General features: G+C 43.8%; 1 protein-coding gene across 8 annotated transcripts in view; it reads right to left on the bottom strand.

Moving 5' to 3' along the window:
• caskin1 (CASK interacting protein 1) overlaps positions 1-23,355 on the bottom strand; it is a 69,524-nt gene that overhangs the window by 25,114 nt on the left and 21,055 nt on the right. For all 8 annotated transcript variants that reach the window (XM_086170259.1, XM_086170256.1, XM_086170257.1 and 5 more), the window contains exons 2-4: positions 3,573-3,624; positions 256-353; positions 10-155 (exon numbers count right to left, since the gene is read on the bottom strand). In XM_086170259.1, coding sequence (XP_086026385.1) covers positions 10-155; positions 256-353; positions 3,573-3,624 — 296 coding nt within the window. The remainder of the gene's footprint in view (positions 1-9; positions 156-255; positions 354-3,572; positions 3,625-23,355) is intronic.

Here is a 23,355-nt window from a genome sequence, read left to right as displayed (position 1 = left end):
CGCACTCACCACATCGTAGTGGCCGTGCTGCGCCGACAGGTGGAGGGGGATCTGTCCCTCATCCGATTGGCCGTTGACAGAAGAGCCCGATTTGAGCAGCATCTTCATTGGCTCGGCCTTCCCTTGCCAGGCTGCGTAATGCAGCGGTCGCATGCCTGAACGAACACACAGCATGAACACACACTTCCTCCTCACGCGCTGGTTAGTTACACTGAAATTCTCAATGAAAAAATACATTAAAAACAAATTCCTTGCCTTTCTGGTCTCGGATGTCAACGGCAGCCTGTGACTCCAGCAGCAGAGAGATGAGCTCCAGGTTCCCGTTGAGGGCTGCATGATGCAGCGGAGAAAACCTACGGTGGCACGTGTGCACGATCCGTAATTAGCAGAGGCGAAAATTAAAGTAAATATTGAAAATAACCACCCGCATTTGACTCCCTGATCCTGATATCCACGTAGAATCATGCAAGCGCACACAGGTTAGATAACGGCCGGAGATGATGGCATAGCTTAGCACGACAAATACATTAATGGATTAGAAGTGAACAGATTAACGCAAAACAGGAGGGGAATTTCATTTTTGTCAAGGATGTAGTGCATGCGTGAGGGAATTCCATGACGTGCCAGCGGACGACAGACGCGGTCTTGACCCGAGGACGAGCGGGGGAGGGATTGGAGGACAAATCCACACACACACACTCCGGTAACGGCAGAGGTTTTTCAGTTTGCTGTCAAAATCCGTCACATGCAGTATTTACATGGGCTCTTACACCCTGACACTGGAGTAAGGAACGAAGGCGGAGGTCAGTAATATCACTTGCACTCTGCCAGTTCTGCACACAACTGCTGGCTGGCTGTGCGTCTGCGCTGCATCTCCATTATTTACAATGAGATCGACGCATACTGCAGCTGAAGGAACCATTTTTAATTTAAGCCAAGCATATCATGGTACACACACCCACCACGACCAACTAGGGAGTGCGTCACTTGGGAGTGTGTGTGTGTGTGTGTGTTTGTGTGTGTGTGTGTGTGTGTGTTGGGAGGAGGAAAGAACTTCAAGCAAGTCATGAAACACTCGGTGCAATATTCATAGCCCTCCAACCGTCGCGATACACACACACACACACACACACACGAACACACACACACAAACACTCAAGTTCTTCAGTCCTCTCCGGGAAAGCTTATTGTTAGCGCTAGGCTAGCTGTTTATCCCACCATAAGTCCTCTCCAGGAAAGCTTACTGTTAGCGCTAGGCTAGCCCCTTCTGAGATAAGAACAACTTTATTTATCCCGAAGGAAATTGTTGTGCCAGAGTTTCAAGCAAAAACATAACAGTAATAGATAATAGTAGGAAGGAGGGAGAATAAGAATGTCTAAAGAAGGTCTTAATAATCTCTCCAGGACAGCTTACTGTTAGCGCTAGGCTAGCCCCTTATCCCACCATAGGTCTTCTTCAGGAGAGCTTATCGTTAGAATAAGAAGAATAAGAATGTCCATATGACCTCGCTAGGTCGCATATGACCTCGTTAGTGCTAGGCTAGCCCCTCATCCTGCCATAGGTCCTCTCCAGGATAGCTTATTGTTAGCGCTAGGCTAGCCCCTTATCCCACCATAGGACCTCTCCAGGAGAGCTTATAGTTAGCGCTAGGCTAGCCCCTTATCCCACCATAGGTCCTCTCTAGGAAAGCTTATTGTTAGCACTAGGCTAGCCCCTTATTCCACCATTGGTCCTCTCTAGGAAAGCTTACTGTTAGCGCTAGGCCAGCCCCTTATCCCACCATAAGTCCTCTGCAGGAAAGCTTACTGTTAGCGCTAGGCTAGCCCCATATCCCACCATAGTTCCTCTGCAGGAAAGCTTATAGTTAGGGCTAGGCTAGCCCTTTATCCTACCATAGGTCCTCTCCAGGAAAGCTTACTGTTAGCACTAGGCTAGCCCCTTATCCCACCATAGGCCAACTCTCCTTGGGGATATCCCATGATGCACCTCTCTAACCTCCACCTCAAGCGGGGTTTGATCTACAGCAACATGTCGCCAGACGTCCACCATTGAAATTAAAGCTGTTATCATTTCAGCTATTAGTCATTTCAGCTGACCTCACACTCCCTCCCTCCCTCCCTCTCTTTCTGTCTTTCTACCCTGAGCGTTCGAGGCTGAAGGCCTCCCGAAATTGAACAGGGATCCGTCTAAATTTCCTTCCCTGTAAATGGCAGTGTTTTCCTCGCCAAAAACTTGCCCTTGGAGGGGGGGGGGAGCTTGTGTTTCTGTCACTAAAGAGTGTCGTCCAGATTTGCTCTCCATGGAAAGTGTCATCGGACAACCGCGTGGTGATTTAGCGCCAAAGAAATAAAATCTGACGAGACTCGCTTTCCACCCTTGTCCTTTCCGTCTCTGTTCGTTTCTAACTATGACGTCACAGAGATGCACCTCTTCCTGCAGCAGATGTGCGTGGAGATGAAAATCCAGGCAGGAAAAGGTCATTTATTTTTGGTTCCTTCCTTACTTCCTGTTTCCAAGCACATGTTCCAGATGGTTAATGGCACTATATTGCCACTGCATACGCCGAACGCAGTGTGTGGCATGTATAATTAAAATGGCGTAACGTACTCAGTGGGGATCTCTATGTCACCGTTTACAACGTGCACACCTAGCTGTTGTGCCGTGTTTACTCTCTTGTAAAAACATATTGTGCTCGCTCAAGAAACGCTTCGAGGCTTCTGTTTAGCCTTCATAAATCTCTCCTCTTTTGTCTCCCTTTTCTTGGTAAATAATTGATCCCTATGAGCGAGCTTGCTTTTTAGCCTGACTGCGTAATCCCATAAAATAAATAAAAACAGGTGGAAATCAGGGATTCTATCCCAGTCGTGAGATCGAGCGAGAGGCAGGGTTCGATCACAAAGCCATCTAAAGAGACTATAAATATTGTTTAACTCCATATATTCGATGTAAATATGGTTTACCATATCACATAAATGCTCTGCATAAAAGAGAGAAAAATTATATTTATGGTTTCCTGTTTGGTTCCAGAATTAATGTTGTTGTTGAGAAACTGCCAAACAGTGAGATCTGAAAGGATGATCATTTGAGGCCTTAAAAATTCCGGGTGTGTGTTTGTGTGTTTTCTGTCATCGTGAAATGAGACCAAATGAGCGTGGAAAAAAAAACACCACCCACTGTTTAATATTTAGTTTTACTACTTTGTTAACTAAAATTCGCAAAAAGCTTTCTAACGGGCTGAAGCGGGTCAACAACGCTATCATTATGATAGTATTAGCACTGGTACTCCTCTGCATGCACACACACACACACACACACACACACACACACACACACGTGCATGCCACTTCCTCCAGCGGAGATTTGATTTAATCCCCACTTTTTCTATTAAAGATAGAAATACAACCGCACCCGTAGTGGTTCACTTATATGAATGAATGGGACTAAAAGGGAGGGGGCTGAGTGGAGAATGGGGAGGGGTTAACAAGGAATTATGGGAATGCATGAAAACGGTTGTTGCCAGTGTGTGTGTGTGTGTGTGTGTGTGTGTGTGTGTGTGGAGAAATTCACTTACCCATCTGTGTCCTGGAAGTTGACATTCAATTTCTTTGCAGATCCGAGCAGCTCTAGAAAGAAGAGGAACGGTCGCTGTTAGATTTCGGGGACGATCATTCATTTATTCATTCGTTCATTCATCCTCTCATTCACACTTTACACTCGTGAGGCCGTCGTCGCTCTCATCCAGATGTTATTTAGAGACGGCCGTGCAATACTACTGCAATCCATGACATGATATCCTGATATAAATACATATATCACCCCTTCAATGTTCCCTCTAAGCTGCACAACTGCGCAATTGTGCACTACTCACACACTCTCAGCGCACAAGAAAACCTATCTAGCGCAGTTAGCGCACTGCAAATGAATTAACATTTTTTTCTGTATCATTTTGTAGCTCTGTGAGTGACAGGTGTGCAGCCAATCATAGATACGATGCAATCCTGCTACGCAGCCAATCACCGCATTGACGGTACTTGCGCGCGTGCTCTGTCCATACACGCTATGTAACAATGATAACAGTGTGGCGCTAATGCTAACATGCTAACCCCTTATCGGCGGTGAAAAATGCGGTTCTTTTAAGTTGCAAAACATGCAGCGAAGCTAAAGTATTAAGCGAGTTTTCTTATGGAAAAATATGGACTAAATGGACGCTATGATCCCAGGTGTGATACTGATGTGTGGCCACAGCGTGCACATCTAATGTTGCTCACGCTAAGTTTGCCGTTCAGATTTCTTATTTTATCTTATCGCAGCGTCGAAAGTCGCCAGAGGAATATTCTGTTGTGGGGGTGTGGGATGGGAGGGGGCGGCTAATGGCAAGGTTAAAAAACTTCTCATGTGTCGTATAGAATGTCTCCTGCAACACACACACACACACACACACACACACACACACAAACTCAACTAGATATTCTTCTTGGGTCCTTGAAAAAAGACAAAAATCTGACAATGACAATGTGTTTAGGTAACACAGAGCATTGTACTCACTGGAATAACAATGCAGACACACACACACACACACACACACACACACACACACACACACACACACATTAGAAAAAAAAGGAAAAAAGAATCTTGGTAATTGGATCCAGTTAGAAAGCAGAAGAAGTTACTTTTAGGTCAACTTTCTCCTTTCCTACGTTTTCAAACTGTTTCTCATTTTCTGTCCGTTCTCATCTTTTTAATAGATGATGTGCAACCAAGGCATTTTTTCTCTGCACACACACACACACACACACATACACACTCCCTCCAGGGTGCAGGAAACGGAACAGGGCCTCCATTGTAGAGGAGACAGCTCCCAGCGCCACTGGGAGAGCAACATTGATTTCCTAACAGGCTATTTCTGGCCATTTGATGCAGGGATTCACACACACTCACACACACACACGCACGTACACACATACACACACACACATACACACACACTCAACTTCTCTTAGAGATGTGACACAAAGAAAATGGTAGAGGATGAGATTTTGGGATGTCAGTGATAAGCTTCATACAATGACTGGCATCTTCCCAGATCAGAAACACACACCCACACACACACACATACACACACCCACACACACACACCCGCATCTGTCAAGTGGCCACCAACTACAACCACGACATCATCGCCATCATCTCTCTGTCTCTTTCTGTAATGAATTTTGCATGTTAAATACCGTCAGCGCGACGATGCTGGGATCTTTCTTTATCTCCCCGGCAACCGTTTCCGACCTGTCACCGAGGGGTAAACGCTTCCCGGCTCACAAGAACAGCTTTGATGTTAAATACGAGCATGATTAACATTATCAATCAAGAATCAGAATCAGTAATTCTTTATAAATCCCGGAGGAAATTGAGTATAGCTCAAGAAATGTAGAAGAAGAACTCCCCCCGTTCATCCTCCATGCCCGGGAAAGACGGGGTCAATGCTAATGATAATGACACCAAACGTCGGATGTTCGGCTCCCCCGCCGTTCTGGAGAACCCTTCGCGTCGCAGCTTGTTTCCTTATTCGCCCGAAATCGAAATCAGAATATGAAGCGAGACAACGGCGGGAATAAATCACCTGAGCCGGTTTTGGCCATCGTGAACTGCTGATCCACTGGGGATTTATTGCAACTGGAGGCCGCAGTTTCTGGAATGAGGTGAGTCTACTGAATCCTTTCAGGAGATCCAAAGTGATTTCTTTTGTTATTTATTGTCGGCGTCTGCGTGTGGAAACCAATTTATCTTTGAGAGCCCTTAAATTATCATGATCACCATCGTGGGTGAAAAATCAGCTTTTTGATTTATGCATACAGGAAAACCTCTGCTGGTATATTCCTATGTATGCATATGTGCAAAGACTAATATGTGTACTTGACATGTAAATTATATGCTATTGTTTAACCCTCATTCATTCAGGGCTACATATAAAGACACACAACCGTTCACAATCTCATCCACACGTCATATAAATGACTTATAAATATTCACTCACTCATTCATGTGCGCTATAGAGACAATCACCCAGTCACAAGTCACACAACCAGATTCATTCACTTATCAAATATGCATATTTTCGCTATTTCATTCACAGCTCGCATAGAGAGACTCATTCATTAACGTCATATTGAGACATGCATCCATTTTTTCATTCACATATCATATCGTCACCCTCTTTAAATAATTGCCTAAGTCATTTTTTTTTACAAAAAATTTTTTTTTTGCCTAAATCATCTGATGCTGACCACCTCTGGCAAAATTGCCTACATCCTCAGTTATAAAGATTGTGCCATTCTACCCCTTTAGTAGAAATTACCTATGTCAATTACCTATGTCACTTGTAAAGCGTCTTAGAGTACCATGAAAAGTGCTATACAAATCCGATGTATCATTATTATTATTATTATTATTATTATCATTATTATTAAAAGTGTGTCAAATGGTTCAGTTTTTTTGTGTTTCCTGAAAAATCTGAAAAAAGACTTATTTTAAGAGGGTGATGATATAGAGACACAACAATTCACCCTCTCATTCACAAATCTGGACAATGTAAGACCTCCAATGAACCTCCAGGTTTTTGTAATGTGTGAGGAAAAAAGGAGAACCGTCCAACCGGGGACCGTCTTGCTGCGAGGCAGAAGCGCTAACCACAGCGCAGCTCGACAACAGAATAATCAAATTTTAATCATTACATTTTTTTGTTTTGCGATATTTACTTCACATCTGCTCAGCTCTGATCAGGTGCCTCTGAGAGTGGAAACAAAAGCCCTGATGCAGACTTTTAATCAAGCACACACACACACACACACACACACACACACACACACACACACACATGCACGCAAAGTGTGCAGCTCATCAGGCGACAAATGACTTGGATTTTGCAAGGGTGCGTCTGTGCTTGTTTTCAGATGTGTTGCTCAGAGATGCAGGACAGCAACAAAGGAGCCCGTCATAATAAACAGAGGAACCATGGTTATGAGGAAACGGGTTACCGAGGGAAAATAAATATCCCAAAAACTGCACATTCGCAGATCCGAACACACAAACACACACCCAGCGTTTTTTGCACCCGGCGGAGATGGAGAAGATGCCAGACAACTGAATCACACATAAGATAAAATGAAAATGACATCATTTTTTAATGGTTCAGTCCACTTTGTGAATGCACCTGCTCGGGGTGTCCCGGAGGCTTATTATGAATTCTATTCGTTGACCCCGCGGGCTGTTTTCCGCGCACGCCTTCGACCCTGACGCCAGGAAATACAATAACCTAAATGGAAAATGTATAATTATAATAAACAAACCCCGCCGGCCGACCATCTCGGCACATTTCAATATAAATGAGGGGAACGGCTACAGTCGTGTCGTACAACAGCAGCAGCTGATGCAGAATACATGAAGCCCATGTTGAAATATGCAGTATTTCCGATACATAGTGGACCGGAACGTCTCGGCATGTATGTGGAAGCTTTTGCAACGAAGGGGAAAATGCACTCGTGTGTTTAAAGCAGGCGTTCAATTATATATTCACTCTGTGTCACCTTACCGGAAGTTTCTACTCCTTAGAATGTCTCTATATGTCATGTGAATGAGTGAGTGCATGGATGCATGTCTCTGTATGATGTATGATGATTGTATGCTCTCCACCTCTCAGCCAATCACAGCTGGGATAAGCTCCAGCCAGTAGCAGCCCTGAATACTGGAATAGCGGTACATACGATGGACGAAATAAAAAAAAAAACATGATGTTAGACAACATTCAGCGTAATAATGATTCCCCGCAAACATTTTTATAATGTGCAACTACAGATCTTTAGTCGTGTCTGTGGTCTGTTGGAAAAGAGAGCGCACGTTGGAAGAGCGAGTGCACGCCAACCAGGAGAGAGAAAGAGAGAGACACAGAGAGGAACTGGGAAGTGTTACATAACATTCATCATTTGGAAGAAGAGTCTGTTGGAAAGACAAGCGAGCTGATGGCGTTTATTCTGCTCCGATGAGTCGACTCCCCTTTTCTACTCCGGAACAGGAAACAGAAGGAACATTCCTGCGGCTCACGAATAGTTTTAGCGTCCCGATCCAGTTTAGGCGACTTCTTGCAACCGTTCACATCAAATCACATGTTTACCCCCGGCCTGTTTTCCCCTTCGCCGTCTCTCCAAACGTCTTTTTTCTCGCGCTCTCTCTCCCTCCTCTGGCAGCGAGGATGGAAAATAGTGTGCTTGGATTCTCTGAAAGCGGACCCGTTTAGCCGGTCCAAATCTATCCGTCCCCGTTTCCCTCAATATCTTTCGCCACCCCGGGAGCCGGACAACCGACACCCCCCCCTCTCCACGGGGTCACATGACATCATCACCCGCTGCACCCCTATATGTGTGATCGGTTGCTGCGTGAACTGAATTTTATGATGATATTTTTAGCTTATCTTACAGTTGTTTTAGGACGTTGCTGTGCAAGCTGTATTTGGACTCCGGCAATCTGTTTGTGTGTGTGTGTGTGTGTGTGGCCTCCATGTATTTGCACCCACAGCAGGACAAGGTGGAGGGGGAGGGGGGGGCACGGACTCCCGCTGGACGCCGGGACGGTCCAGTCACAATCTGGGCACGGAAGTTGCCTCTTTGTCCGAGAAGCGGAGGAGGAGGAGGAGGAGGAGGAAGGAGGGGAGATGATGAAGAGATCTCAGCTCTATCCGGGAATTTCCACCGGAGCAGGAGGTTGGTGAGAGGAAGGTGCATGTTAAGCTCTCATCCATCCTGAGCGACTCCACACCAATTATTAATCCGTTTAAAACACACTTTCTCCCGTTCTCACGGACGTTTATATTCTGAAAAAACAGTCTATTACTTTGCGTTTGTATACATCTCCTTGTAGTCTCGGTATCTATCTTCATATATGTGTTTATATTTCCCGGTCGTGCCTTGCATTCGTCTCGCCTTTTCTGTCCCGTCGGTTATCGGATATTGATGCCACTGTACTTACATCACAGATGATATTTATTCGTTCATCCATGATCCGTACAGCTAGCGCTGCAGCGAGGCGGGTTTCGGACGGAGACGTGCAACCGTTCAACTCATTGAGTAAATGGTTTTGTTGCTATAAGTCATGTTAATGGATGTAATATAGAGACACACAACCTCTATTATGAGGGAATTTAGGGTCTCCATTGAACCTCCTGTATGTTTTTGGACTGTAGGCGGAACCCAGAAAACCCGCGGGAAAGCCGCTCAGTCACGGGGGAAAACACGGAGACCCTGCTTTTTTCGGGATTCCACAAAGAGGTGAAGGTGGAGGCTTCAGATGTGAGCAACAATCCGGGATCCTCCTACAGTTTTATGTATGAAAATGTTTCCGCAGACTGGTTAGAGGCGCGGGGCTTCAAATTAATAAAAAACCTTTGTCAGTTCGCAGTATTTAATCTGAATAAAACGATTACACTTTATATAAGCCAATTACATTATAAAGTGCGGCAGTAAGGCGTTTTTCAAAATGAGATCCGGAAGGTCTGATGAAAAAATTATAATTTGTGCCAGGAAAGATTTCCTTTGCCGACCCGGCAGTTGTTGAGCACCACAACGAGGTAATACAAAGAGTCCGTTTCTCCCCTTCATCCCCGCGGCGGACTCGGTGACCCCCTTCCCCCGCGGCCCCCGTCCCTCCGAACACCGCCGCCTTCCATTTCTTACATCACAAAAGGGCACGTCCAGCTCCGGTGTCACCAAATAAGAGCAAGAGCCCGGCAGAAGACGTCATATAAGGCCAGACTGAGGAAGAGCAGGAAGAGCCATCCACCTCCGCTGCCAGATCCACCGTATATCAGCCCGCACAAACCGCAGCGTCATGCATTCAAACGCGGGGACGGATTTACGAACGGGAACGGACCGCGGCGTCCCGGAGTACACGACGGGAATTAATCATTTATTTGCATACGAATACGGACAAACCGTGTTTGTGTTTGCGCGCTTTTGTGCAAGTGTGACTGCAGGAGCTGTTTGACTCTCATTGACCCTCACTGCAGCTTCCTACCTCACTCATCAACATTCCCTGTTAGGAGCTACACACACACACACACACACACACACATACCATCTGTTCAAACATATCTGGATGCAGTCCACAACTTTGCAAGTGTCTACTGATTTATACTTCATCAGTGCAACTTCATGAATAAAATAAGGGACCCAAACTCATCAACAACTACTTTATATTATATCACACATCAAGTGTTGGCGACTCAGCCCGGCGTTCAGAAATAGTTCAAAGTGGGTTGAGGAATCAAAGACGCCGGCGAAACTCGATGTGCCGCCAGAGCAGAGGCAGGGGTGGCACGGCCGGCGGGAATCGGTTCGTAATTTCGGCACCGGTTCCATATCCGTCGCCGCCGCCGGGGCCAAGTCCGTAAGTAAAAACAGGCCACGGGTGAGAGAGGCAGCTTACGGCGCTGGAAGCGTCCCCTTCATGAAGGAAAAAAAAAAGGAGGTCGCGGAAAAATAATGTGTCCAAAGTGTTGTCATCCTTGTGTCGGGGCTCCAACGGCGATAAATAAATTGGAGATAACGGTGCCACGTGACGGAAAGACGCATCTGGTGGTTGCTCCGGTTCAACAACAAGCCGGAATATCACAATTGCAAAGTTATTTCTCAGGAAGGCCGCGTTGCCGCCACCCGAAAAAGCTTAGTGGAGCCTTCTGTCCGCAACCGTTTCTTTCTCTGTGTTTTCGGGGAGCTCGCTTTTGCAAGCTGGCAGAACCCGAGCAGTACCAACAGAAGTTGTGGGGGAAGTTGTGTTGCACAGTATGCCACCTTGAAAGTATGTTCCTATATCATAATATAACTATATGACTTATCAATGAGTGAGTGAATGGTTGTATGTCTCTCTATGATGTGACTAAGAGTGTGAATGTTGCTGTCTCTGTAACAGGGGTCTCAAACTCAAACACTAAGTCCAAATTTTTTCCTTTGTTTTAGTGTAAAGGAGGTAAACGGGTAAACTATAAAAATCTTTATATGTAATAAATTATTCCTCTAAAAAAAATACACAACGAATTAATATTAAAAATTAATATTAAAAAATAACTAATCAAATTACACCGAAAAATATTGTTGACTTAAAAGAGAAGATTTTCTCACTGTGGTAAAATTTGGCACTAGAATTTGTTAGAAAATTGATTGGTAGCATGTATAAGAGGAGGTATCATGTTTATTCTGGTTATTAAATCAATATTTTTAATTTTGCCCGTTTTTTTCCGCTATTGTTTTTGTGTTTTTTATAGAATTTAAAAAAAGAAAAGATAATTTTAACAATGTCACTAGATGTTTTTTCATCATAAAATCATTTTGTTTTCAAGATTGAAGCAAACCATACATTGCAAAGTTACTTTTTCATTTTTTCCCTGAATAAAACCCCCAGATGCATGTGAGAAAAAACACGCGGGCCGCACTAACACAAAGATTTGATTTCAGGCAGGGGGCCACAAAATATTGTTCCAAGGTCCGCGAGTCTTCGAGCCCTGCTCTATATGAAGTGAGAATAAATCAATTATTTTCTGTGTGAATGAGTTGTGTGTCTATATCATCGCCTTTTTAAAAGTAATTTTTTTCAGGACTTTCAGAAAGCACAAACAACCGAGCCACATGTCGAGTATGTATTTCACTTACAAGAAAAACAAGAAAAACAAGAAAACATTTTTGTCAAACAACGGCAAGCAACTATCTGAAGAAAGTAATGATATGAGATGTGAACGGTTGTACGTCTCTATATGACATCTAAGTGGCGTAGATTATGAATGGAAGAATGAAAATCAGATTGAAACACAGGCAACAACAGGTATTCATAATAAACATAATCAAAGGTATCTGCATATTAATGTAATAGTCCAAGATATAATAATACGCCGCTTCATCAATTCCTCCTCTAATAGCAGCTCCCAATTAAAACCGATCCCTCCCATCTTCCCTACAGTGTCGATTCCACCGCGCAAATGGAGGTCGCACCTCCCCCGACGCATCGCCGCGTTCGTAATCGCACGCCGCGCCGCGATGGAGAGACCAGGGTGGGTCTCCACATCGTTTTGTTCGGCTTCCGTCAAAGGGAAGGCGGTCACGCGCGGTGAGTTACGGTTATGCAGTCGATGTAAATCAGAATGCCGGTCAGGCTGCGGCTCCAGCCTCCCGTCGCAGCCGCGGCGGAATATGTGTGTTTCATCGAGTGTCACGCAGCAGAGAGACGCTGAAAAGGCCTCGGATTCACACTTGTTTGTATGTGTAAAACATGGATGACAAACACAGCTCACACACACACACACACACACACACACACACACACACACACACGGAGACAAGAAGTTTTCTCCTAGTTTGTTGCCTGCAGCGGCTGAATCTTTAGAAAATACAGATTATTGTGATGGTGCAGCTGAACTCTGCTTCCTTTTACACACACACACACACACACTCATGCACAAGTAAAAGGAAGCATGGGGCGGCTATGGAGGGGGTTGCTAGGCAACAAGCATTCTCCCAATCTTCCTACACATTGAGCGTACATGCTCTCCAAAACATAAGTATTCCGACTCACGCCCGCCCACGGGAGCGTGCACCAGCACGCAGGCACGGACGGGCGAGCGCAGCAGAAGCCAGGAAAGAGCATCTCCCGACCCGTGAATTAAAAAAAAAAAAAAAAATACAGGGTTATCTCCCCCGCGATCTACCGATGTGGGTCACCGGTAGTAAACAAACTAATTGGGCGTTTTCTAAAAGCGCACGGTGCCCGTCTTTTTTTTTTTTTTTCCAGGGAGCCTGATGTAAATTAAAGCACTGCAACGGGGAGCCATTATAGCGGACGGCGGTGCAATTAGAGTTACAGACAGGAAGCCAAAATACAAACACATTAGTGCGAAAGCGCTGAAAAATAAACAGCGTGTTATTAGCAGCCGATCCTAATTTAGCTTTTAGTCGCCAATTAATCCTGTGAAAAGCTGAAATGGAGAGGCTGTGAGCGTATAAGCTGATTAGATGATCCGAAATCGGGGGGGACTAGTTGCGTGGATCAAGTTTATTTGGCGACGAACTAGTTTAAGATGGCGATCGGAGATAGAGGCTAACGGCGTCAAGGTCGTTCACCTGAAGCTAACCCTCATTCTCCCGATTAAAACAGCCGATCCATCGATATCAGGTTAGACGTGTTTAAAAGTCGATAATCCAACATGGCGGCACCGACCTCATGCTTTTCGTACAGTCGCCTCAAATACTACAAGCGGCGCACCCGTCAAAGCCTCGCCTTTACGGGCGAAGTTTGCCGAGATCAGGATATGATCGCATTATTTCTGCAATATGTTGGAAATGAAGATCAAATCTTGTTACCTGGTAATGTGATGATACGCTACCCCGGGGCCTCTGGTCATCCCCAGCTTCAAATAATGGTAATATTCCATCGTCAGATGGTATGAGGTCTGTGTTTCATACACACACACACACACACACACACACACATACACACATACACACGGACGTGCACGTTTTTGCAGCTAGGAGACTCTTGCCGCTATTACCAAACACTCCAACTGATGCCTACTATATCTAACTCCGTGATTCATATTACGATGTTTGAAAAGCCGCCTGATGGATTCAGCTGAACATTATCAACTGTATCAAGCAAATATATGGGATCAATACGGCTCACATTACCAACGAAAACAGGTTTCCTGTCACCGTATTTGTGAGGCTGTGCATTCACTAGTCGAGTGTTCCCCAACCCCCGGGTCGCGGGCCGGCACCGGTCCGTTGATCAAATGTTTCCAGGCTGCCCAAGAAATAATCAATTATTTCTGTTGGATTTATCATCTGAGTCTGAACAATCTTCATTTTGAAAAATCTTTTATTTGGAAAATGAACGGAATCTCTCGGTTGCATCGCGGTTACTTGAGCGCCAAAAATGTAACCGGCAAGCTCGAATTAAAAACAGATGTCTGACGGAAAGTCAGCCTATAAATTCCAAGAAAAAGAAAGATTTTAACGGACAATTCCAAGAGTTCTACTTGAAATGTGGATTTATCGTAACAGGTGATTCCCACAGACCAAGCCGCTCTGCATAATATGCGGCGATGAGGCAATGAAGCCTTCATTATTCTATTCATATGATGTTGTTGGCACAATGTTACGAGGAAGTTGCTAATAAGGTTGCATACGAGCACACAGTGGATTCACGTTTGTTATTATAAGCACAATATAAACAATCTACGTGTTTCAGACAATAGCAATAGCAATAGCTCAGAGTTTCGGACAATAGCAAACTCGGTGACGGTGGAAGTTATGCCAGTGCTTCTCAATTATTTTCTGTTACGCCCCCCTAGCAAGAGGAAAACAATTCGCACCCCCCCACACTCCGCCGCAACCATAAATAATATATGATAATAATATAAAAAATAGTGTGTCTATAAAATTGTAAGAATAAGAATAAGAATAAGAATAAGAATAAGAATAAGAATAAGAATAAGAATAAGAACAAGAATAAGAACAAGAATAAGAATAAGAGCAAATTTATCTATCCCGAAGAAAATTGTTGTGCCAGAGTTAGAAAAAGTTAGACAAAATATAACAATAATAAATATAGTAGAAAATTGTATAAACAGTAAAAAAAATAAAATAAATAAGTACACCTCTGCATAAAATCATATCCTTATTAACATTAGAGAAAACAAAGAAGACAGGTCTTTTTAGGTCTTTCTTTGTCTCCCACTGTAGTCAAGTAGTGTAGCGAAGCCAAGCGCTACATACGCTTCCTCATATTTCCTCGTCTTGGCTTTCGGGTGACTTTCTTTTGTCTCATTATCTTCATCTCTCTCTCTCTCCCAGTTAAAAAGATTTCATGTTGTCTCTTGAGGGTTTGTGTACCGCACTTCATATCGCCTGCTCGGTGCAAAAAAAAAAAAAAACCTAAATCATAGAGCCAATACTCCCAGCGCACACTCTGACAATAAGAACGCCACTGCCAACTACTGTAGTGGATGTGCAATTACACTTATTCTTGTACAGAAGAAAAAAAAAGCATGTTTCCCAGGTCACACGCGCGCCTTCTTCTCCGTTCCTTCCCGTAAAATCCGGTGGATCCTAACGTCGAGCGTAAATGAAAACCGAATCCCAAGTCACAAATCAGATGATCAGATGAAAATAGCGTAGAGCTTCCTGTCTTCGCTCTTCCTCACTCGTCTCCTCGACGACCCCCGCCCACGTCTGTCGCTCAGAGTTGTGGCCATAAGACCACTGCATGGACTGACAGCTGCACTATGGCTCGGTGACAGCCAATAATTGCACGCTGTCATAGTGAACCACGGCGTGCAGCGAATGCATCGCCGGGCAGACGCAGGAAGTGAAAGACATACACTCAAAAAACCTTGTTGCTCCTCAACACATGGAACGAGTAAATAATTCTAGCAACAGTCAATAAATCAAATCTCAGAAATGACTGGAAAAGCAAACAATTTGATTAGAGGTAATCTTATCGATAATTCTCCGAATGGATGATGGGGAGATGGAAAGGAACGCTTCCTCCGTCTTTCCCTTTTTGCTCTCATCCCATCCTCCTTTACGAGCCTCTTCCCGCCCCCTTACTTTCCTCCCTTTTAATTTATCCAATTTAATTCTCTCCGCCCCTTCCAGTCATTGTCATTTACTCCGTCCCCGCTGTACGCCTGCAAGGCCCAGCGCGGGGGAAACTAAACCCACTGAACAGGGTAACGCTTTTCACTGCAAAAACATAAATTCAAGCTTTCAGAGCATCTGCTTTAATTCAAAATTCGAATGGAAATACGAATACCTGCAAGTCATCTTCAGCTTTCAGCTGTTTGTTGGTGACTTTTGATTTGTTTTTGTTTTTTTTTGCTTTTATTTTCATCCGCCGGCGTAACGTACAGAGGAGTTGCGCTGATCGCTGTCATGTCAAAGCTCGCAATCAACACTTTTAGAAAAACCATCTGTTGTTGAGATTTCATCGAAATGTGGACGGTTGGTACAAGCACGGAGATCCACCTTAGGATAAACGGCATCCCTCGGCAGTAACAAATCACAGCGGCCATGATTCCAAATCACGCAGTAAAGCAACAGTGCGCGGCAGAGATGACGACAATTTCTCTATTTTGCAATAAAAGCTTCCGGCAATAATCTGCCACCATGTTTCTGCGGCAAACTTAAGTACAAGAGAAACACCCTCGATGCACAGGTGCACGAGTATGTCAAAAATCTGGAAACCCTGCAGGGTGATGGACACCTTTAACCCGCCATTGGACAAGTAGTTTTCAGCGACGCTGGCACAAACGTAGGCTCATATTAATCACAAACAGGTAAACAGGAAGTGCGCTGATTGAATAAAATGTCAGAGACTTTGCAGACGCCTGACAGACGATGAATGAGATTAACGGGAGAGAGAAAGAGTGAGCAGGACAGGAAGCACCGCTACACTAAGTGAGACAAAGCGATCAATGCAGACGCTAACAGACCGTGCTGTTTAAATATATGATGAATCTGTATTGTCGCCTGCCTTTAAGCCATATAGGATATTATTCCTGCCTGGTTTATCATCGTCAGGGGAAATTAAGGCACAAATTTGAAATATCTCAATTAACAAGTGCTTTGTGTTTAAATCCAAAATGTTAACAGAATGCCCTCTCTGGTTGTAACGAAGCAAGGAAAAGCAAACTTCCTTAGCATGTGCTAATGATAAAAATCACAATACATTTTTTCACATTCCATATTCCAGTGTTTATTGTCATTTTAATATAATATAATATAATATAATATAATATAATATAATATAATATATGAGATTATATATCATATTATATTAATGAATTATATTATACTATATTATATTATATTATATTAAATTATATTATATTATATTATATTATATTATATTATATTATATTATATTATATTATATTAAAGCAAGCAATTTTTTTTTTTTTTATTGTATGCTTTTATTTACAGAATGGCCTCCGTCAAAGTGAGATATCTTAAGCGAGGCTGGTCTTAGATCTACACGGGGTCCAGTTTTTGACTCCAACCCCAGCGACACAGCTCTTTCAGGCTCCGATTGGAAACCTACGATGTCTATGATGGTTACGAACCTATGTTTACCAGCGGTAGCTGCTAAAAGTAAGACAAACTTGCGTCTCCGGCTGATTTTCCAAGAAACACAAACAAGTGCGGCCTTTGCTGGGTTCAATTTACAGCCTAACACTTTACGCTTTTGCGCTTATCATCGGCAAATCGTCCTTCTCTGTTTGTCTTCCTGACATGTAATCTCTTTGATATCGATGTTTCTTCCGTCTTCCGGCCGCGCGTCTCCATTTTTCAATCACTTAAAAAAAATCCTAACAGGATTTGCCGTGAAAGTGATGAATGTTTCAGGCTCGTACTAACATGCCGTGTTTATCTCCATTATAACCTTCTATTTATACAGACAGTGAAACTCTAACCACTGCTTTCAACACACACACACACACACAGCCATGCACACAAACGCAGGCATCCTATCATGGGAGGCTGTCTCCATGGATACCAGAGTGCTCCTCGATTGAACTGCTGAAACAGGACAAGGAGTAGCACTCTTTGTTATCTAACTAACATTATCTACAACGGCCCCGTAGAAACTTAGCCTGCAAAAAAGGCCGAGGTCTTTGTTTCTGGAGGCTCGGAGGGAAGATAATTCAGATTAGCCGAGCGCGCAGCCTTGAGCCGAGAGGTCAAACGCGACATCTGGTTGACCTTGATGTGTTCAGGCTACGACCAAACATATGTGACGGCTAGAGGGAAGGAGTCAAGAGGCAGGACCATATCGAGAAAACAAGCCGTGCACTGTAGGTCGCGACATCTGTTCGGCCGTAGAAGATCACATTGATCGATTACAGACGAGAAATCTGTGACGTCATCGGTAAATACTTTACAAAAAAAGAGAAAACGCTGTAAAGAAAAACGAATATTAAATTGAATGCTGTATGTTTCCAAATGACGTGACTGAGTGAATAGTTGTATGAATGACAGGGTTAATATAACATGTCTCTATATGACGACTGAACGAGAGGGTGAATGTTTGTTGATCCTGTGATCGACCGGACAAGGTTGAAGCCCCTTCCCTCGCCTAATGACAGCTGGGACGGGCGCCAACCTCCCCACGACCTTGAGCGCAGGGTAAACAGATAATGAACTATTTCACCTTTTCATTTCTTATACTCCACGATAAAACAGAAACAAAGCTCAGGGTGTGTTGACACTAGAAAAACAGGAAGCGAGTTCCTGTCCGGTCGGCGTCGGGTGGGGCGATGAGCAGTTCTCAGTTTGGGAGATGGACACGTGCTGAGATTTGTGTTTTCTTCTGGTAAATTCTAAATAATCCGACCGAAGTACTCCGGGACGCATAGCAGCCGATTGGCCGATTGGATGGAAATGGTTAAAAAGCTGCTTGACTGATTGATTTGAATGACGTGGCGGATGGTTTGCCAAAGTTATTGCACAGTAAGATCTTTGTTAGCGTTTGTCAAAAAACTTTAATCCAGATGTTTCACACTCACGGACCCACACACACGGACCCACACACATACACAGTGCAACTTCATCACCCATCTGTTTCAAAGCCTTGTCAAGCATTTTGCCGCGAAAAGAGGAGCGCACGCATCCGGGCACGCTGACGAAAAGCAAAGAAGAAGAAGAAGAAGAAGAAAAAGAAGAAGATGAAGAATTTATTCATTACAGCTCGGTACAACCTTGGGCTGTGAGTTGGAGGTAGATTGGTTCTCTAATAGTAACCTAGCAACAGCCTTCTCACCCGCTATCAAGGTTATCTCCCTGATGGCTGACACATTTCAGCACGAACACACACACACACACACACACACATATCTGCTTTTTTCCAGCGAGTGAATTTCTGTGTATTGCAGCTCCGGCTTTATTTTTTGTGTCCAATTGTCCGATCTGGACACTTCCCACGCACAAAGTCCGATAGATTATCAGTTGAGCCTCTTTCACACAGCGGGAACTTTTTTTCCAGTTCTTAGACCCTTTTCGGGAACTAAACCAAGGAACCGGAAACCTCAGGGGTCGGCAACCCGCGGCACCAGCCCCTTTTTTTTACTTTTAGTTCTAAGTTGGAAGATTATTGTGATCTTGAAATATTAGATAAAATGATATTTATTATTTTTCGCCGCTCAAAATAACGTCACACTCGCGGAAGCCGGTATACCCGCCAGCCGGTAAAGTCCCTATTTGAAGATGCTGTGCGCGGAAGTTCAGGAGCAGAAGTCCCATAAACCAGGTAAAATAAACATTTATGCTGATATTTTGCAAATATTTATTTTCTATTGTTTACTGACACAGTGATTTTTCCCCGATTTATTTTTAAAATTCAGGTCAAGGCTCCGCTACACGCTCTGAAAGCCCAAAGCTCAAAATGAGTTCATTACATAGATAGAATTTTATTTTCTCCGTGAATTTCAGAAGCAACACACAACACACTTGTTTATACAAAGTGTAAAGGTATCAAAGCAATATATACGGTGGTGCCTTTATTTTAGACGTCAAAAAGTAATTGCGGCTCCGAGTGTTTTCTTTTCCGAGGAAACCGGGTCCAAATGGCTCTTTGGGTGTTACGGGTTGCCGACCCCTGAACTAGAACATCCAAGGGGTCGCCTGAAAATAGTGAAAAGGTGCTCTGTGATTGGTGGAACCAGATACTTCCTGTTTCATCATATGCACAGGAAGGACACCGGCTATTGGTGCATTAATTTAATAACAACCTAATCCATATTTCAGCTGCGGTGACATCGCCAAATTGCAGTGGGCTGCTGCCGAATTGTTTTTTTTTTTTTTTTTTTTTTTTTTTTAGAGGTGAAGAAGAAGCAATGCAAGTGTGTGTTGAAAGTAAGCCACTATGTTTTTTGGGGGGGTCCAAGAAAAGCGGAGCCTCACAGGGGGGCGACCGCGCCCCCGGGACACTGGCATGGCTCAGACGTCCCTTTGTTTCCCTTTCCTTCCCTTCTCTTCAACTTCATCTGGTTCCCTCTCATCCTCTTCGCTTCACTTAATCAATTTCCGTCTCCCCGGCAAATCGTTGCTCGGGCGCAGTGTATCTCGTCTCAGCAGCTGTCCGTCTGGATTTCTCTTCATTCCAGTCCTTTTTTTTTTTTTTTTTGTAACTTTCTTAGAGGGAACTCTAATTGGCCGCGCCTCCGTTTGCTTCCCGCCGCCATGTGACCGACCGCCGAGATGCTGCATCTGACCAAACAAAGAACAACCGGCTTGAACACGCCAATGTGTTTTTTAGTTCTCTTCTGAGAAGACGAAAAAAAAAAGAGGGGAAATGTTGCAGGCGAATAAAAATACATCCTTGGCAATGTTTCAGAGAGTATTAAAAAATTACCCTATTTATGTTTTCAGTTAGTTTGTTTGTTAGATACAGGACTGCCTCAGAAAATTTAAATATAGTGGTAAAGTTCTTTATCGTTTGTAATGCAATTACAAAAACAAAAATGTCATATATTCTGGATTCATTACAAATCCACTGAAATATGATGGCATTTTATTATATTAGTATTGCTGATTATGGCTTATATCTTAAGAAAACTCAAAAATCCTATTTCAAAATATTAGAATATCACAAAAAAGGAATTTTCTTTTTTTTTAATTGCATTACAGAAGATAAAGAACTTTATCACTAATTTTCTGAGACAGTCCTGTAGATAGATAGATAGATAGATAGATAGATAGATAGATAGATAGATAGATAGATAGATAGATAGATAGATAGATAGATAGATAGATAGATAGATAGATAGATAGACAGATAGATAGATAGATCACCCAACTCACACACACACATTGTAATAATTACAATAAATAGATAGAGGTGGCACATAAATAAGATATATTAAACCAATGACTAGTACTTGGTATCTGTATGGCTACGCTAACTGCCTCCATATTTTCTCATTTTTAATTTTATTCAAATCAGCAGCCAAGTGGCTCTCTCTGTAGCCGCGAAGCTGTACGACAGTTCTGTGGTCTTTGAATGCAGTTTTTACATTAATATATTCTCAACCATAAACCTGCATGCATCTCATTTCATTGGTTATCATGGAGCGTGTTTTAAATACAAAGCCCGTCTGCTGCTCACGGTACCGTCGCGCCAGCTTTGGCCTGGACTCCAGACGACGTACCGAGCTTTGAGATTTAGAGCGGCGTCCCTATTGTACATCACGCTGCAGAGAACAGGAGTGCTGTCTTTGCAGGAAACCTCCCCTTTCTCATCCTTATGACTGAATTAGTGCGTGATGCAGGATCAGCAGTCCTATTCTGGGCCGCTCGGTTCGAACGGGAGCAGATTTACACTCATTTCTTCAGCTTCCGAGAAAAAAAAAAAATTAAAATAAAGACTGTTGAGGACTGCTGGTTCGAGATGCTAAATACCAGCCTCCCCCTCAATGTATGTAGCAATATATCAAAATATATTCTCAGCACCGGAACAGAACAGGAATTGCTGTGATCACATGACATCTATTATCTATGTGTGTGTGTGTGTATCGTCTGCGGCCTTGAGCAATTCATCGCTATCTATCTATCTATCCATCTATCTATCTATCTATCTATACACTGACATTTGTATACTCACGTGCGCTCACACCCACAGACACACACACACAAACAAAAGCAACATGTGATTCCCCTCGTTGCTCTCTGACATCAGCCAGATCTCGTCGTCCCCGCCCCAGACATGATCTAAAGCAATGAGACAGGGGGTTAAATGCTGCGTCTGCCCACCCCGTGCACCCTCGCCCATCCGATGCGATAAGACTCGGGGGGGGGAACAACCAGAAGACATTCTTCTGTAAAGCAAAATATGTTAGTAGCCTCGATATTAGGGAGTTTTAAAGTGTGTGTGGGGTTGTGGTGGCGGGAAAACAGGGGTGCAGGTTAGAAAGGCCATAGTGGGCCATGGTGGTAATTTAATGATGGGATTAAAAAGGTATTAAAATTCAATTCAAAGGATGTAAAACTAATGACAAATAGTCAAGTCTTATAAATAGCAGGGAATTACCCGAAAATCGTCATGCGGGTAAGTTGAAGTTAGCCACGTGCCCTTCCCACCCCCCGCTCCCTAAAAATAGCAAGAAATGACACAAAAATACATGTGACCCGTAGCCTCGGGGTTATGAGATGAACCACGTGCCTCTAGCCGACATCTGACTATGGATACGTACATATTTATTATTGAGAGTCGGCCAGAAATCAACCTGGAATTGCATTAAAAAGTAGAATGTCTGAGAAAAAAAAAATGAAAATATTAGTAGTGAAGACGAAAACAGTTGCAAATAGAATATCCGTGTTTTTTTTCTCTCATAATTGATCATCTCTGAGAGCATGAACTCCGTCGCGAAGACAAAATTAACAAAATAGCCCGGGCCTGTCAACATATGCACTGATGTGTGAGCAAACGTGTCCAAACGCTGCCAAATCCGGCGCCGTGAGCGCAGCTAATGCCTGTCAGGTCGAGGGGGATCACGTTCGAGTGAGATTAAGCAGCTTGGGTGTGGCGCCGACGCAAAACATCGCAGGCGGACGATAACGGCGAGAAGAAGGGAACGAGGCCGTATAAAAACATCGGGTCACGGGCTCAACGTCTGACGGCCCACGGTTTTACTGGAAGCCACATCCTGCCCGGACTTTTAAATGTTTAAAGAGCGACACGGTGTTACGTAAGCCGCGTAAACAGCGGTATCCCTTCATTCACGCTGTTGAGGATTCACTTTGAATTATCGGAGCGCAGCTTCGTTTTGATGAGTGTGACAGTCGACCTCGCAGCGTCTTTCCGAGTAGATTTATGGTCAAGAGACAGCCGGCAGTAGCTCCGCCCCTTCCCCAAGGGTCCGCTGTGATTGGCTGCCGCCCCCCTCAATGTCTACTGTGCAGAGTAGGTGTATCGTGTGAATGATACCGCAAAGTTACTGACACGATGTTCAGGACAAGCACCTGACACATCTGCACTCATTGACTGTGCATTTTCTGTGCGCACACGCATGCATGCATTTTCTCTGATAAATATCTGATAACGTCTGATAAATACGTGTGCGGTTTGCACAGTAAATAATGAAAACCAGTCAGGGTAAACACCTGCAGGATGATTCAACCTCTAGTTTCTCTCTCCCTGGCTTCCCTAATGGAAAGTTTCTCATGCTTGTTATTGAGCTTGTTTCATGTGTGTGTGTGTTTGTGTTTGTGTGTGTGTGTGTGAGACAGAGGGTGTGTGGGATCTGGGCTGTCCAAGTAGCATGCAGA

This window comes from Fistularia commersonii, chromosome 23 (genome assembly GCF_037954325.1).
Source record: "Fistularia commersonii isolate RoL2024-O1a breed Wild chromosome 23, RoL_Fcom_v1.0, whole genome shotgun sequence".
Lineage (NCBI taxonomy): Eukaryota > Metazoa > Chordata > Actinopteri > Syngnathiformes > Fistulariidae > Fistularia > Fistularia commersonii.
This window is presented reverse-complemented; position numbering and strand designations above follow the sequence as displayed.